The sequence below is a fragment of the Perognathus longimembris genome, unplaced genomic scaffold (genome assembly GCF_023159225.1).
Source record: "Perognathus longimembris pacificus isolate PPM17 unplaced genomic scaffold, ASM2315922v1 HiC_scaffold_1525, whole genome shotgun sequence".
Lineage (NCBI taxonomy): Eukaryota > Metazoa > Chordata > Mammalia > Rodentia > Heteromyidae > Perognathus > Perognathus longimembris.
This window is the reverse complement of record NW_025956535.1, coordinates 33,018-50,634: the sequence shown is the minus strand read 5'-3', so window position 1 is coordinate 50,634 and position 17,617 is coordinate 33,018. Positions and strand designations below refer to the sequence as shown.

Here is a 17,617-nt window from a genome sequence, read left to right as displayed (position 1 = left end):
CCGAAGCCGGCTGGGCACCGTGGAGGACGCGGAGGCAGGGCCGGGCGGACTCGCTGCGGCCTGCGGCCCATTGCTCACCTCCTCGCGGGCTGCGCGGCGGCCCTGGGCGGGGCGGGGCCCGCACGCGGCCTGCACCGCACCTTCCCCGCGATCCGAGGTCAGCGCACACTGGGCCCCTGCCCCTCGGCCAGGACCTCGGGGTCCTCCCGCTCCTTCACCTGCGCCAAGACGGGGACCCGGTCAGGGAGGCGCCTGCGTGGGGGCTTCCGTCCTCCGGAGAGTCTGTTCCCACCGACAGCGCCCGGCCCCTCCCCCAGGCACGCGCAGCCTCCACGCCCTGCACAGTGGGGCCCGCGGGAGGGCGCGCGGGGGAGGCGCCGGCAGGGGCCCCGGGTGCCGCCCCGCGCCGCGGGCACCGACCTGCTTCCCCGCCTGGCCGCCGCGGTCCTCGCGCTCCACGGGGACGACCTGGCGCCGGCGCCGCGGCCGCGCGCACCGCACGCAGGAGCAGAGCCCCCGCAGCCACGCGAGGCAGCTCCGCAGCCGGCTCCGCAGCCGCCCGCTCCAAGCCGCGGGGGCCGAGGCCGGGGGCGCGGCGGGGCCCGCGTGACGCCCGCCGTCCTCCGCGTCCCGCAGGGCGCCGGGGGCGGGGGCCGGGCGGGGCGGGGACGCCCTGGGCAGCAGGCGGATGGACGGGGCCAAGTAGAGGGTGCGCGCGCTGCCCCGCGCGTCCTTCCCCGGGAAGGGGGGCGGCTGCAGGGCAGGCGCGCTGGCTCCGGCGGAGGGGACGCGCGAGGACCAGGGCCCGCCGGGCGCCACGGAGGGGCGCGGGCTCCTCGCGAGGCCTCCCCGCTCCCCGCGCTCGGACTTGCGCTGCTCCAGCATGAGGTAGGCGCCCATGAGCCCGTTGTAGCTCTTGGCGCTCAGGGCCTCGCGCACCTGCTGGGGGTCGTAGCCCAGGGCGGCCATGGCTTCCAGGATGGAGCTGTCGGGGCGCGGGGGGAGGCCGGGCGGCGCCGGCGGCTCCCGCGGCCCCTGCTGCAGCCAGGGGTGCTCCAGCACGCGCCCCAGCGAGGGCCTGCGCGCGGGGTCGGCGGCCACCATGGCGCCCAGCAGGTCCCGGAAGTCGCTGGAGACGTGCGCGGGGAAGCCGAGCTCGCCCCCCAGCATGGCCGTCTCCACCTGCGCCGGCGTGTCGCCCCGGAACGGGCAGCGCCCCACCACCGCGGCGTAGAGCAGCACGCCCAGGCTCCACACGTCCGCCTTGGGGCCGTCGTAGCCGCCGGGCCGCAGCAGCTCCGGGGCGCAGAAGGGCAGGGTGCCCCCCGCCGCCAGCAGTTTCTGGCCCGCCCGCACCCGGGCGCCCAAGCCAAAATCACAGAGCTTGGCGTTGCCGTCGGCGTCCAGGAGGACGTTCTGCGGCTTCAGGTCGCCGTGCACGATGCCCAGCTCGTGGCAGTGGCTCACGGCGCGCAGCACCTGGCGGAAGACGCCGCGGGCCTCGTCCTCCCACAGGCAGCCGACGGTCTGCATCAAATCCAGGAGGTCGCCGCCCTCCGCGTGCTCCAGGACCAGGCACACGGCGTCCGCGGTGTCCACCACCTCGTACAGCTTGATCACGTTGGGGTGCTGCACGCAGCTCAGGAGGTCGATCTCGGTGTGGATGAGCTGGCTGTTCGTGGCCTTGGGGATGATCTTGACGGCCACCAGGGTGTGGGTGACAAGGTGCTGGGCGAGCTTCACCTCCGAGAAGCCGCCCTCGCCGATGTCCCCGAGGACTCTGTACTGCGCCCTGAGCAGCTCCTTCTCCGAGGCGCCGCAGGCCCGGGCGCCCAGCCCAGCGCGCTCCTCCTCGCTGGCGCTGGCGGGAGGCATTGGGGAGCAGTGCTCGCCAGGAGCCCCAAGAGGGGAAGGGAGGAGAGGGAAAGGCACCAGCTCACCTGGAAAAGCTGTGAAAACAAACAGGACAACCAGCAAAACAGCAAAGGATGGAAGACACGAACCCACAAAGGGCAAAACTGGGAGAGCAAACCACCAGCACCACAGCACCTGCAAAGCAGCTAGCTGCGCCCGCCCGTCCTGCAGGCCACCGCCCAACAGCCTCCTGCTGTGTGGACTCAATGCTGCCCCGGGCCTCTTCCTTCTGTCCTCTGGCCCATTCCATCACAGGGGTCCTTGTGAGGTCAGAGCAGGGCGAGGCAGGCCAGCCTGGGGGGACCCCCACAGTGTCCCCTACTTCCTGGCCCAAAACACCTATTAGGAATGAAAAAGACCACTCAAGCTTTGTTTGCATCGCTTATTGAGATTCATCTTCAGTCTGTTAACTTAAAATAGGATGCTGGCACCAGTGGCCGATTCCTGTTAGTCCTTCTTCCTCTGGGAGCTGACATTGGGAGGATGGCAGTTCAATGGCAGCCCAGGCAGAATGGGGGAGACGCCCTATGAACCAAAGGACTCCATGTGACCCATCCATGTGATGGGAGTCAGGTCCAGCTGCATGGCTGGAACCAAAGCCCATTTCTGAAATGTAGCTAGCACATAAACAGCTGGAGGTGTGTCAGTTACACACCTGCCCCGTAAGTACTGGCACCAGGTCCAAACCAAGTACCATCCCACCCCCAAATTGCTAGCTTGATGGAATCACTCTTGTCTACTTTTGAACATAGCATGATTGCCTTGAGCAAAAAGAAGCCAGGGACAGTGCTCAAGCCCTGAGTTCAAGCCCCAGGACTGGTTTCAGCCAATCGCCCATGCAGTACCCATTCACTTTGAATTCTCTTTGAAAAATGAGGGTGTAAGCACATATTCAGTAGGGGTCCCTTGTGCTATCTCCCATCCTCTGCAGACTTTTCAGGCTTGTCCTGTGCTCCCCCTCTCTCTGGGCCAGGCTTCCTCCCTCATGGACGTGAAGTAGCATTGGAGAAGTCAAGTGCTCACTGGTGAATTGTTGCTTTTTAATAGTTTAGAGTTTATTCGATATTCTATGCTATCACAGATTGAATTGGCCACCAGAATATAACTTCTCTCAAGTTAAATCAGGCTGTAAGCCACATAATCTGAAAAAGCATGTATTTACATCATCAGCAGGAATGCACTTGGGTTGGTGTAGTTTAGAAAACTTGGGAAAAAGCGAAAGTTGCCCTGACCTCTGGTGAATTGATTCAAAGTGATGAGGATTTATAGAACTTGCAGAGCCTTGCAGTTATCTATGGTGGTATCTGTATTGAAAAGTGGAGATGCCTTCCAAGTGCAGCTCTGAGGCCTGAGGAGCTGACTCCGTTAATCATGACTGTGAGAACAAGTCGAATAACGCACTCAGTTGCCGCAGTGATCGCTTCTCAAGGTGTTCCTGCGTTGCTCACTGTGGCCCACAAGGACTGAGGCCGTTAGTGAAGAACATTCAAAGTTCAGATGATCAAGATGCTTCATGGTTATTCTGGGTCTAAGCAGTTAAATGTATCATTGCTATTGTTATTGATATTGTTATGATGGTACTTGGTGGGTTTTTTGGCAGTTTGGGGCTTGAACTCAGGGCTTCACACGTGCTTGGCTGCCTTGCACGCCTGCTGTTGATCTAGTTGAACCAAGCCTCCATCCATGCTGTGTAATGATTCATTGGAAATGGTGTCGCAGAGCTTTATTGTCTGAGTTGCTTTCAACCATGGTCCTTCAGCTCTCAGCCTCTAGAGTAGACGGGTTTAAAGGGTGTGTCCGCATGTGGCTTCAAAGGACTCTTCAGTCCTCTGGGGCTTATGTTCCACCTGTGGCCTAAGGGCATTTCCAAAATACTTTTTCCATAAACAAAAACAATTCTCACTCCCCAGGCAAATATATACAAAAACTAGAGAGAAAGAAAGCATTCTGAAACTCAAAATCCTCTCCAACTGTCAAATGTTCAAGATCTGAAAATGACTGTTGTCCCTGCATGGTTAGAACTTGGGTTGGAGATCAGACCTTTTGTACAAACACAAATTTCTAAGTTAGAGGGAAAGCTGGGCAAGGCTCAATGAAGACACCATGAACAGAGTTTTCTTAAGTATGGTCCTGAGACAAACCATGCTTGGAAGGAGATCCAAACCAGAATCTTCAGATAAGGCGAATGACAGCACATGGTGTCTTACTCCTTTTCTTCATACACTGGGGACCCAACAAGGCCAGAGCTAGTCTAGCCCTAGATCTTGAGCCATATCCCCAGCTCTTTTTCATTTTTAATCTTGTTTAAAGTTTGTGTCTCTTAGAAATCTGGCCTCAAACCTTCACATTTCTGCCTCAAGTTTCTGGATTGATGAAATTATGGACACAAACCACCATGAAAAGAAGTAACATTGATTTTTTTATATGTTTGTGCCAGTACAGGGCTTGAACTCAGAGTCTTGAGGTTTTGCTTGCCTTGCTCACTTCTGGCTGACAGTCTACCACTCGAGCCAGGCTTCTAGTCTGTCCTTTTGCTGTTTCCAACTGCTATCTTCCAGGTCTCAGCATTCAGAGATGGGATTATAGGTGTGAGCCACTGGTCTGTCCCATGCACAATAGAATTTCTAATTAATTGGACCATGTTCTTAAAAATTGCTTTTATTGTCAGGTTTTTGAGCCCCACTGGGGCCTGGTGGGGCCAAAGTCAGACTTCAAGATCCTCTGAGAAAATTTCATCTTTTAAAATACTTTGTAGTCTATCTCCACCTATACAACAGTATAACATCCTTGTGTCTGTTTCTCTAGCTCTTGCTTTTATTTTGTATTGTATTTATTTGTAGTTTTATTAGAGTGGGTGATATCCTGTAAACTCTGGCTATAGAAATTGCCATAATTGGGGCTGAGAATGGGGCTTAGTGGTAGAGTGTTCACCTAGCATGCATGAAACCCTGGGTTCCATTCCTCAGTAGCACACAAAAAGAAAAGGGCAGAAGTGTTGCTGTGGCTCAAGAGGCAGAGTGCTAGCCTCGAGCATAAAGAAGCCAGGGACAGTGCTCAGGCCCTGAGTCCCAAGCCTCAGGACTGGCAAAAACAAACACACACACACACACACAACACCAAAGCCCTGGGAGACAATTCCCGAACCTTCTTGCTCCAGCACATTCTCAGTAGATCTGTGCTGGCAGTACTTGAAACTAGAGACAAGGGGAGTTTGGACTCCAGGGCTAGAAAGGCAACCATGGCCTGGGTTCCCAGCTTCTGGCGGAAGGATTCTGTGAAGGGTTTGGAGATTGGCTTCGGCCTGGATGGGTGGCTTTTCCCACAGGGATTCAGGGCGGGTTCACCCTCTCTAGGGTGGGACAGGGTGGGGAAGGGAGGCCTGTCCCAGTGTGTGAAGATGAAGGGACCCCAGGGCTCACCCCTTCCTGCTCTTCACCATGGCTCTGGGCTTGCTGGGCGCCCAGTAGAGCCGGAAGAGGGCGAGGCGCCCGGGCGTGCAGCATGGGTGAAGTGCCTGACTTTGAAGTCAGGCCCAACATTACCACGTGGGCCCCACTTTACCATGCGAACCCCACTTTACCACGTGAACCTGAGATAAGTAGGCCCTGTGAGCAAACCCAGCACAAGCCTATTAGGGCCCAGCTGGTTGAGAACTCTAAGGACTGGGAATGCTTAAATCTAACCGCCCCTAGAATACCTCGAGCCCTGAGCCAATCAGATTTGTACCGTAATCTTGCTTTGGCCTTTATAAGATCTGTATTATCACAGCTCGAGACTGCCTCCTAACCTCCGCTGTGTCGGTGGGTAGGACAAGGCCCGGGCCACGGCCCCGCTTGAATGAAGCCTTGCTTGCTATTGCATGTCGGAATGTCGGAGTCTCGGTCGTCTTCTTGGTGGTGGTCTTGGGACTTGGCACAACAGGGGGCCTGGTGGACCTGTGCCGAGAACTTCGACGCTCCCTTGGTGTTTTACCTGACGGAAGAGCAGCAGACACGCGTGTTCGCGTGTACGCGGCACTGCACCCCGTCCTGCCGTCCTCCCGCGCTCCCATCTGCCCCGGGCCCCTGGGTGCCTGGCCTGGCCCGCGCCCTCGGGGCCCCGTGTGCCCTGCGGGTTCTCAGGGCTTCCCGTCTTGTGTCCCCAGGCCTAGGGGACGCGTTCCTGCGCCGCACGGAGGAGCACAGCCACACCCTCCTCCAGCTGGAGCCCTGCTTCACAGCCGCGGGCCACACGCGAGTCAGGGTGGTGGGGCCCCCCAGGGCCAGGCAGTGGCTCCTCAACATGGCGTGGTCTGTGGGGCACCAGGACGCCCCCTTGCAAGCCGAAGGTAGGCATCTGTGACGGGGGGAGGCTTGTGCGCAGGCCTGGGGCTCCTGCAAGGCCGCTTCCACTCGTGCACACCCCTTCCCGTGCTGGGGAATCCACGGCACCAGAGCCCAAAGCCCCCACGGCGTGGGATGAAGTCAGCGAGGGTGGGGGGCGGAGTGGGGAGGTGCCGAAGGGCCCCCCAGGGGGGACAGGCTGGGGGAACCCTACCCCACCTCCACGTCCCCACAGGCCTCTTGGCTGGGGTCACAGCTCACGGAGCGTTCCCTCTCCTCTCTCTCCCCATATCTGGAAATGCTGCACTATGTCGGGAGCCAGCCCCTCACCACGGAGGACTTGGCCTTGGCTTCCATTGTTCGTCCTGACACCCTACTCCTCAGTGATCCCTTCTCTCTGGACGGTGCTCAGTCTTCCTCAAGTCCAGAGGTCCAAGCTCCTGGGGTTCCATGCAGTCAGTTTTCTCATGAAGAATGACTTCCCTGGGAAGCTGAGAACCACATAGAAGAGAGCATGCAGGCTGGAGTTGTGGCCAGCTTGTCTCTCTCAGGGCGTCTAGGCATATGCCTGAGAGATGACTCCTAAATAGGAAGAAGTGTTCCCATCTTAGTATCTAATTATTTAATAATATGCAATAAATAAACTCTGTCATGTGTAATGCCTCTGTGGTGGTCTCTCTTGTTTTGACAACCTTATCTACCATATACGTTTTTCCTGTAATTACACCCAACTTCCCGGAAAACACCACCTCTCAAGAAATCTCAGATTGTAAGTCGGGCACTGGTGGCTCAGGCCTGTAACCCTAGCTACTCAGGAGGATGAGATCTAAGATCACAGTTTGAAACCAGCCCAGGCAGGAAAGTCCTTAAGACTCATCTCCAGTCAACAACCAGAAAGCTAGAAGTGTCCCTGTGGCTCAAAGTGGTAGAGTGCTAGCCTTCAGCGGAAAATGCACAGGGACAGCACCCAGGCCCTGAGCTCAAGCCCCAGCAGACTGGCAAGAAAAGAAATAAAAACAAATCTCAGATTGCCACTACAGTGAAAACCACTTATAAACCACTTAAAGTGGTAAACTAATTAGAAATCATGTAATGTGGAAAACAACTTAAACTAAGAACATGTACTCTAATTAGCTTGCAGGGATTAGCCTAACTTTTACTTGCTCTGTGTGTGCCATTTGGGTTTTTTGTTGGGTTTTCTGTCATGGGGTTTGAACTCAAGGCTTGGGTGCTGTCCCTGAGCTTTCTCTCAAAGCTAGCACTCTACTACTTTGAGCCACAGCGGCACTTCTGGTTTTCTAGTAATTAATTGGAGATAAGGCTCTCAAAGATATTCTTGCCCAGACTGACTTTGAGCCACAATCCTCAGAAATCAGCCTCCTGAGTAATACAAAATGGTTTGGTTTTGGTGTTTGTCTTCCTTTATTTTGTTTTACTTTTGCCAGTCCTGGGGCTTGGACTCAGGGCCTGAGCACTGTCCTTGCTTCTTTTGCTCAAGGCTAGCACTCTATCACTTGAGCCACAGAGCCACTTCTGGCTTTTTCTATATCTGTGGTGCTGAGGAATGGAACGCACGGCTTCATGTATGTGAGGCAAACACTCTACCACTAGGAAAGCCCCCACAATATGTTTTTTTGAGAAGCATATTTTCATGAACGGAAGGACACAGGTACACTCATGGGCTCTTCTCTCCTGGGCTATCTTCAAACCAGGAACCTCAGATCTCTGCAGCCTCTAGCTATGATTTCAAGTGTAAGCCACCAGCTCCTACTTTGTGAGTTTTTCTGGCAGCATTTGGTCTTTTTATAGTGTGTGTGTGTGTGTGTGTGTGTGTGTGTGTGTGTGTGTGTGTGTGTGTTGCCAGTCCTCGGGCTTGAACTGAGCACTGTCCCTTGCTTCTTTTACTCAAGGCTAGCACTCTACCACTTGAGCCACAGAGCCACTTCTGACTTTTTCTGTTTATGTGGTGCTGAAGAATCAAACCCAGGGCTTCATGCATGCTAGGCAAGCACTCTACTGCTAAGCCGCATTCCCAGCCCAGCACTGGGTCTTGAACTGAGGGCTAGAGAACCCTTAGCTTTTTTACTGTGGCCCGGCACTTTGCTATTTGAGCTGCACCTCCACTTCCGACAGTTTGGTGGTCAATTGGAGATAAAAATCTTATCAATGTTCCTGCTCATGTTGGTTTTCAGCCTCCTGAGCAGCTAACGTTACAGCTGTGAGCCTCTAGTCTTTGTTTCCATTCCTCTTAACTTTATTATCCAGCATGAACTTTCCCTGTCCCCAACGTCCTACTATGTAGACAGCCCAGCCACCAGGTTACTTTAGATCAAGGACATGCTCTGTCTGGTTCCCTGATGTTGTCTAAGCTCTGCTTCTTCACAGGTTCTGTACCCTGAGACCTGGCTGTGCATGTATTCAAATTTGGGGGACAGAGACTGGGGTTTTTTGTACTCTAGCTATTTTACAACTTATTTATTGATATCTTAACTTTCATTGTATGTCAGTGGACACTATTACATCCAAGTTTGTTAGCATATTTTGCCAACTTCCACTTTCATAATGCACTGAATCAGTGAAAATCTTCTGGCTCATGAACCATACTAGGGAGCATTTCCTTTCTAAAGGAGGAGATGCCCAGAAGTGAGAAGACAGAATTTTTATTTCTTTTCCAAACTCTCCCTTAATCATGAAGGTGAGGAGGGAGACTATTTGATTCTATATTAAACTTGTGAAAAATCTGTGTCCATGTTTTGGTTGGTGCTTTATATAAGTCATTGTTTAAAAATAAAGCAATGGAAGTGGAGCTGAAGAGCTCAGGGACAGCACCCAGGCTCAGAGTTCAACCTCCATGACCAACAACAACAACAACAAAAAAGTAAAGCACCAACTTATACTCCTAACAGAATTTGCTGTTAACTGAGGTTTCAAATAATCCTTTCTAAACATTAAAAGAAATTCTCAAACTAGGGGCTGGGAATGTGGCTTTGTGGTAGAGTGCTTGCCTAGCATGCATGAAGCCCTGGGTTCCATTCCTCAGCACTGCACACACAGAAAAAGCCAGAAGTGGCACTGTGGCTCAAGACATAGAGTGCTAGCCTTGAGCAAAAGAAGCAAGGGACAGTGCTCAGGCCCTGAGTTCAAGCCCCAGAACTGGTAAAAAAAAATCTCAAACTAAATAAATAAAAGAACACTTAGGCAGGAGAGTGCCAAGAAAGAGTGCTCACACCTATAACCCTAGCTATTCAAGATGCTGAGCTATAAGGATCAAAGCAATGCCAGCCTAGGCAGATAAATCAAAGAAAATCTCACCTCCAATTAATGAAGAAAAAGCAAGAAGTGGAGGTGTGGCTCGCATTGGAGAGCGACCATGATGAATGAAAATGCCAAGCCAAAGTGCAAGGGACTGTCCTGAATTCAAAATTTAGTACTGTCTCACACACACCACAAAAGAATCACGTGGCATCTTGTGACAGCACTGTTTCAATAGATCTCAGGCAGGCCTAAGGCTACATTTCAACAGCTTCCCAGGTCTGCCCAGGCTGCTAGTCAGTGATCACATTTGGGGCAGCAGGGCTATACACACCTCAATGATCTTCCAAAGACTATATCTAGAGGGTTGAACCAGGGCCGGGAATCCTCATGAGCTATCCACTAAGGTAGATTTCCATCTTTTAAGAGGAGAACCCTAATACAGGGGTGTTGGGGTTGTAAATTTGCTGGGCTTAGCTCTATCACTCCCCAACATGTGGGGAAGGGTCCTACGCTTACCTATCTATTCTGTGGTGGGTCCATACCTACTCTCTTATGTCCCACTGGCCAGGAGGGTATCGAACGCGGGAGTGAGGTCCGGGTTTAGCCTTGGGTTGCGTGTGGGTGTGAGACCTCCATGCTCACCAGCCCAAGGAAGACATGAGCGTGTGAGATCTCGGAGAAAACCTCTAGGGCTTCTGTTTATTCAAATGAGGAGCCCCCCAGATATACCCCCCAGGGGGGGCACAAGACAGGGATTGCAGATTGGTCACAGAGGGCTGTCCATCAAGTGATGTCAGGGGACCTCCTTTGGGGGGCAGAGGCCCAGCCCCCCAAGGATTGGGTTTCTGGGGTGTCCTCCATTACACACGTGCTGCCCCAGGAGCAGTGCCTTCTCTTCATGACAAAGGCAGGAAGGGAAGGGACAGGCCAAGGTCAGCTGTGGCCCCTTAAAGGCACAGCTGACCCCAACACAGGGGGAAAGCACTGCTGGTCATTCTTCTCCTTCAGTACTGGTCTCTGCTCAGCCTGGAAATTATTTCTATTATTATTATTCTATTACATTATATTTTTCTCTTAAAATCTATTCATCTGGGCACCAGTGGCTCATGCAAGCCACTCAGAAGGCTAAGATGGAGGCATGAAGCGAGTTCAAGAAGCAAAGGATGTAAGCCTCCGAGTTCAATCCTCAGTACTCCATTAAGCTCACATAAAAATGCCTTAGGCTGTGAGTGAACTGGGAGGTGATCAGAGCACTGGTGAGCCTGGGAGAACAGGCAGAGCTAGAGATTGGATTCCTGAGTTAGAGATGGGCAACTCCCTGCTCCAGCCTGGGTGCCTTAGGAAATCGGTGTCAAGGGAGTGGTGTGTTTGCTTGTGACAACAATGAATGAACACTAGGTAACAGCCTTATGCCACCTGCTCTGCCCTGGCTGCCTCATCTCACCAGCGCCTCCTGGCTAAAAGTTCAGAATATTTAATGAGGTGCTGGGCCCCCTCTACTGGTTGAAGATTAAGTTGAGTTACAAAAAGACAAGGTGTGTTATATTTTTTTGTAAGTGGACACTGCTGGGTGTTCATCTTGGGGTCTGAGCACTCACCTGGGCCTTGCCCTCAATTGCAGCTTTTCCCTGGTTAGTCGGGGATAAGAGTCTCATATGTACCCAGCCTGGCTTCAGACCTCCATTCTCAGAGCGCCCTCTTCTGAGCAGCCAGAATTATGTGCATGAGCCCCTGGAGCTCGGCCATGACACCACCATCCCTTACTTTTTTTAGGTTTCTTATAGCTGCACATTCTTCTCCAAATCCCTTCCACATTCTCCCTTCTAAGTGGTATAAAATTATTTGAAATTATTACAAAGAAATTCCTCCAGAAGCAGATGATTCTAATAAATGCAGGAAATCTTACCAGATTAAGAAGACTATTCAGACCTTGAGAAGTACTAAACCCAACCTAGTGGGGCATGCTGAAATCTCAGCACTGAGCAGCTGGGACAGGGGATTTAAATGATTGAGGCAAAAACAAAACACAGCCAGTTGCTTGTGGCTCAAGCCTGGAATCTTTGCTCCTCCGGAGGCTGAGATCTGAGGAAGGATTTGAAGCAGATTAGTTTTCTTCGTATATTGAGCAGTCTGAGTTGGAAGAAAACATGGGCAAAGGGACAGGAGGGCATTTCAGGCCTGATGGACATGCTCTAGAGCTGCACTCTTTGCATCCTTACACAGATCCTTCACCTTGATGGTTTTAATTCATGCATACCGTGTGCCCTAGGAATGCTAACCTTAGTTCTACAATGCAACAAATGGCGTATTAGACCTTCATAGTAACACTGTTCAGCATAGGCCCAAACAGGAAATGACCACCATATACAACAGAAGACTGAGAGGAACATACAAAGGAATTATGTTTAGAGGACAACAGGACTAAATATCAAAGTTAGGTGAAAGAAGTAAGACCCAGGAGTAAATAGTGACTTATTTCAGAGAACTCCCAATAGTGGGCATGTGTGTGGTGGGGAGTTAGGAGTATTGGTAATATTTACTTCTGTAGCTGCTGGCTGAATGGTTGCCTCCTTTCTGTTGTTTCATAAACCCTTTCATAAGTAGGCTGCCTTCTTATTTTTATTTATTTTGTAAAATAGGTCTTTATTCTTAGGGAAACGGAGGTAGCTATTTTCCTTATTCTAAACTAAAATCTTAAGTCAGAGGCAGTGCAGATAGCATAGATAGTTTCCAAACACAAACCCGCTTCTTTGAAAAAACAAAAATAAGTAATTTCAAGTTTGGGAAGAACAATACTACTTCATACATCTACTTCAAATCAAAAGGCCCGCAGATACTTTTCAGTGACATGAAAGGAATGAAATATAAATCTTGGATACATAAATGTAGAATAACCTAGCAGAACTGATTTTTTTCATTAAAATACTTATCATGTACAAGCTTTTGTTTCTCAATGCCATACTGTTAATATCATTAAAAACCTAATCTTTGACCCAGAGTTCAACAACACTGATTTGCATTTGTAAAAAGGTTGTTTATCCAACTCAATGCTTCTGGTCCCCATAAATACTTTAGGTCTATTACTGGAAGCAGACTGTGGTGGTAATTAATGTTTTAAGAACTCTAAAAAAGTTACAGACCTCAGAAGTGCACCTACTCATTTGCCCAGGTAAAAATTATGAATAATAGCTCATAATTATTAGGGATGCTAGTGTTTTTATCATGAATGAATGTAACACATCTGCTAAATGTGACTACATTTGGAAAAAAAATAGAGTAATCAAAACTGCTTGAAGGTATGTAAGTAGAAGTATTTATAAGCAATTCCTGTTATAATTCTTGTTATTTTGTTTATTAAAAAGTGAGCATAGGAGCTGGGGATATGGCCTAGTGGTAAGAGTGCTTGACTCCTATACATGAAGCCCTGGGTTCAATTTCCCAGCACCACATATACAGGAAACGGCCAGAAGGGGCGCTGTGGCTCAAGTGGCAGAGTGCTAGCCTTGAGCAAAAAGAAGACAGGGACAGTGCTCAGGCCCTGATTCCAAGACCCAGGACTGGCCAAAAAAAAAAGTGAGCATAGACTAGTAGTGTAGCTTCGTAGCTCAGTATTAAAGCTCTTGCCTCGTATGCGCAGAACCTTAGGTATGTTCGTCATCAGGGAAAAAATATCAATACTACTTTATATTAGACTTTGCACTAGTAAATATTTCTGTCGACACAATGGGTTCAAAATATACATTCCTGAACCTCAATACTACAGATTTATCACAAATAAAAATGCTAATTCCTCTTTAAAGAAAATGCAGCTGGAAATGGTGGCACACGGTGGCAATACCAGCAACTTGGGAAGTGGACACACTGAGGACCCCCAGTTCCAGGCCAACCCAAGCAAAGAACCAAAACAAAAGGGCTGGCAGTGTGGCTCACATGGTGGAACACTGGGAGACCTTCACTTCACTCTACAGGACCACATAAACAATCCCTCCATGATGACAGCCAAGCTTCAGTCCGCTGGGGAGAAAAACCACAAAGCAAATGGGAAAGTACAGGAGAGATCCGCTTAGATTTTGGCTCAAATCTCACCCACCCTCACACTGCTGTCCTAGGTTTGAGTTGAATACATTAGTTTTGCAGGAACCATTCAGTTTAGGTGCTCCATGCAGGACCAATATGTATCGTATGAGTCCCTGGGGTCTGAAACCTAGAACAAAGGAAGTATCCTTAGCCTATGTAAGTGTGATATTGTCAAGTGGGTCAAAAGGAACACAGAGAGCTGGGAATGTGGCTTAGTGGTAGAGTGCTTGCCTTGCATGCATGAAGCCCTGATTACAATTCCACATAAACAGAAAAGGCCAGAAGTGGCACTGTGGCACAAGTGGGAGTGCACTAGCTTTGAGCAAATGAAGCTCAGGGACAAGCCCCGGGTTTCTGGGGACACCAGAAAAATATTCGATGTAGTTAAGAAGTCTATCCTATGAAAAACAAAATAGACAAGAAGTTGCAAAAATGAGGACATTAAAGAAAAGGTAGGTAATAGTTAACATCCTGTGTAACCCAAGACTCACAATTTAAAGACTTGTATGAATGTAAAATCCTATGAAAGTCTAGCTCCCCTTACTGCCAAGGAGAGGGAACTGCATGATTCCAACCAACCTCGACTTTCTCTAAAACCCAAGAGCTCTTGGCACTTTCTCACCTAGGAATTCCAGTTCCCTAAGTGGCAGCCCAAGCGCAGGACCCATCTTGTAGATAGACGGGTCATTGAGGTGTGATTATAATTGGCCAGCTGCCCCGCCTGCCACAAACACCTCTGTGACATCACAGAAAACCAATACAGCTGACAGCAAAGCAGGACTCATTTTCACCCAGCGTTATAAGGGCCCATCCAGAACGCTGGACAGCTCCCCATGCACAAGTGGGAGAGGCCCACCCGGAGCTCTGCCCTGTCCAGCAACAGCTTCCAGGTGAGAGCCTCAGAAGGTCACTTTGACATCCTGTGCTTGTTAGAAATGCACATTATGAGCCTTTCACAATGCACAGAATCAGAATCTGGAGAAAGAGCCTATGAAATTTGTGCTTCCACAAGCTCTCAGGTGGGTTCTTACTCATCTTCATGTCTGCAAGCCAATTATGGGGTTTACACAATTTGTTTCCTCACAAAAGAGTGATGACAAAACCTCCAATTTGTAGTCTCAGTGACTGAGAGAGCTAAGGTAGGAGGACTGCTTATGCCCAAGAGTTGGGGTGGTCTGTCAGCCTAGACAACAAAAAACGACCCCACCTCAAACAATTACCACAAAAAAACATCAATCACTTCCATGCCCCTGTATTTGAGGACTTGCCTCTGACCACAAAAATGGGAGGAACTAAAGATGTACTGTAGCCATGCACTCATCTGTTGAATTGAAACCTCTTTGTAAACCTACTCATACTTTTTAATATGTAAAGGGAAGAAAATATCACTATCAGGCTTCTACTCACTCCTCACCTCGCGATATGGTTTATGTATTTATTTTATGTGCTCAAAAAAAGTCTTTGTATGCCAGCTGCCCCAAAGTTTATTTATTCAAATAGTTCTCATATCCCTGAAGTTACACACACACACACACACACATAAACCCCAAATGCAGCAACTTCAGAATACTTGTTTGTCTCCAATAGCAGGAGCAAGGCTGTCCACAGAACACTCCTGACAATTAGACGGTCTAAGCAGGATGCTGGGGAGTGTCTGCGCCTGACTTAGGGCTCTTCAAGAACTCTTCAGGTTGAGGCATCTTCTCAGCTGGAAGAGAAGCAATGGATACCAATCATCCACAAGGAGAAAACGTTCTGTGGTTGGAGAAAGGAATGGATATCTGCAACATAGCTTTAAAGATTGGGCCTGTGCCAGGCCCTAGTGGCTCACACTTGTAACCCTTAGCTGCCCAGGAGGCTGAGAGCTGGGGACCGAGGTTCAAAGCCAGCCTGGGCAGGAAAGTTTGAGAGACTCTCAGCTGAATTAACCCCCAATAAGCCACAAGTGGAGCTGTTGCTTAAGTGGTAGAATGCTAGCCTTGAGGGGAAAAATAAAACGAAGGGAAGCCACGGGGCCCTGGTTCAAATCCCAGCACGGGGTGCTCACACCTCCACCACGGCCTGGCCCTGGGAATCCCCCTGTGGCCCAGCTCAGGCTGAGTGGGCCCAGCTGCGCCCAGAGTGTCCAACCTCCCCTCCTTCCCCACCCTGCTGACGGCCCCAGAGGCGCTGCAGCTTCCTAGTGCTTAGGAAGTGCAAACCGCTGTGCGCAGGCGAAGGGGCGGCCGGAGGGGGTGAGCAGACCCCAGGGCCCCGGGGGCCTCTCCAAGCCCCTCACCTGGCCGGTCCTGGAGCTCTGCGCCCCGGGCTGCGAGGCTCAGGAGAAAGCTCTTCACGCGATTCTGCCCCGCAGGCCGTCCCAAGATGGAGACCTCAGCCACGGTGCCGCGGGCCACCTTGCTCACGTGCACCAAGGCCCGACTCCGCCATGCCAGCTGGGAGACCACGGCTTGGTGGGGACCTGGACGAGTCGGGCCAGGGGTCAGGGGGAAGGGCTGGCCAGGGCCGGGCCGCCCTGGGGGCTGGGGGGGCGGTGGGGGGTGGGGGGCCTGACCCAGCGGCCTCGCCCGCCCTGGCCGCTCCCCGAAGATCTGATCTGCCAGCCAGGCCTCCAGGTAGAACCCCAGAGGGCGGCTCATGTCCTCCACCGGAAACCACCACGGCCGGACGCGAACCTGGGGGCGCAGACGCGGGGCCCCACGCGGCCTCTCCTGGGGGGAGGACGGCTGCTGCCCGCCCTGTCCGGCCGCATCCGGCCCCATGGGTTCGGCCCTAGCGGACCCAAGGCCTAGAGGATCCATGGCCCGGAGGCCCGGCTGCAAAGGCTGGGGCGGCTTCCGCCAGGCCCGGCTCTTGAGGAGGCCCCGGCCCCGCCCCGTGGGCGGCGCCCCTAGGAGCCCCCAGGGCCATGGTCACTTCCGGTGCCCGGTCACTTCCGCTTCTCCCCTGAACTGGATGTGGGCTCTGGGGGGAGGGTAGGGGTGCCCGGGGGCCCAGAGCCTCGGAGGGGTCATCCCAGCCCCAGAATTCCAGCCTCAGGGCCTCTGCCCCTGCACGTCAGCGTCCACAGAGAAAAGCTGATTCTACTTCAGCCTGTGGAGAAATTATTATTATTATTATTACTATTATTATTATTATTATTTGGAATCCTCTTCAGTGCCTAGGATAAGGGTTTCCAGTCACCTTCCAAGCACAGGTAGGTAGATGAGGCCCAGAGCAGGCCCCACGAGCCTACAATTTCCTCCCCTCTCCTGTCCTGGTTCTGCCTCTCCAGATGGTTACCATTTTGAAATTAGTCAAGTGTTTCTCATCAGGGCTGGGAATATGGCCTAGTGGCAAGCGTCTTTGCCTCTTATACATGAAGCCCTTGGTTCGACTCCCCAGCACCACATATATAGCAAACAGTCAGAAGTGGTGCTGTGGCTCAAGTGGCAGAGTGCTAGCCTTGAGCAAAATGAAGCCAGGGACAGTGCTCAGGCCCTGAGTCCAAGGCCCAGGACTGGCAAAAAACAAAACATAGAGTCAAGTTTTTAATCAAGTTTTTTTTGCCCAACGAGATGTCACAAGTGGCCACTGACCATACAAAAAGTTAGACCCATGTTGTTTCCACCATCCTAAGACATTTAACATCACTATATGTTGCTCCCTGATATTCTTAATTTTGCGTCTAGATTTTCAAAGTTGGGTGCTGGTGGCTCACGCACCTGTCATGTTCGCTGCTCAGGAGGCTGAGGTCTGAAGATCAAGGGTCAAATACAACCCAAGCAGGAAAGTCCCTGTGATGCCGGTGAACCAAATGGCTGTCATATTGTAACATGAAAAATCTATAGGGCTTAATTGAACAGAATGACTGGTGCCTGTGATACCTCATCCAAGCAGGTTGGGCAGTGCTGATATCCTGTTTGGCGGTACATCCTACCCTTCATTGAAAATCACACACCCATAACCTTCTTGTACATTTTGTGGTTTAGGAACCTAGCACCCCCAACAGCTCTGCTCACGTCAGTTACCCCCATGCTAATCACTACATAAGCTGCTGTGTAAAAATA

At 51.5% G+C, this 17,617-nt stretch overlaps 2 protein-coding genes across 2 annotated transcripts; one reads left to right on the top strand and one right to left on the bottom strand.

Moving 5' to 3' along the window:
• The first annotated feature begins 5,781 nt into the window (after positions 1-5,781).
• LOC125344553 (putative KHDC1-like protein) lies at positions 5,782-8,635 on the top strand. Its single transcript, XM_048337046.1, has 3 exons — positions 5,782-5,920; positions 6,059-6,241; positions 8,622-8,635. The coding sequence occupies exons 1-3, from the start codon at positions 5,782-5,784 to the stop codon at positions 8,633-8,635; spliced, it is 336 nt and encodes a 111-aa protein (XP_048193003.1).
• A 6,564-nt stretch (positions 8,636-15,199) lies between these two features.
• LOC125344552 (oocyte-expressed protein homolog) lies at positions 15,200-16,330 on the bottom strand. The gene is made up of 3 exons (XM_048337045.1): positions 16,123-16,330; positions 15,847-16,029; positions 15,200-15,276 (listed from the first exon to the last, which is right to left on the bottom strand). Exons 1-3 carry the CDS (start codon positions 16,328-16,330, stop codon positions 15,200-15,202), a joined length of 468 nt encoding a protein of 155 aa, XP_048193002.1.
• Positions 16,331-17,617: the final 1,287 nt, after the last annotated feature.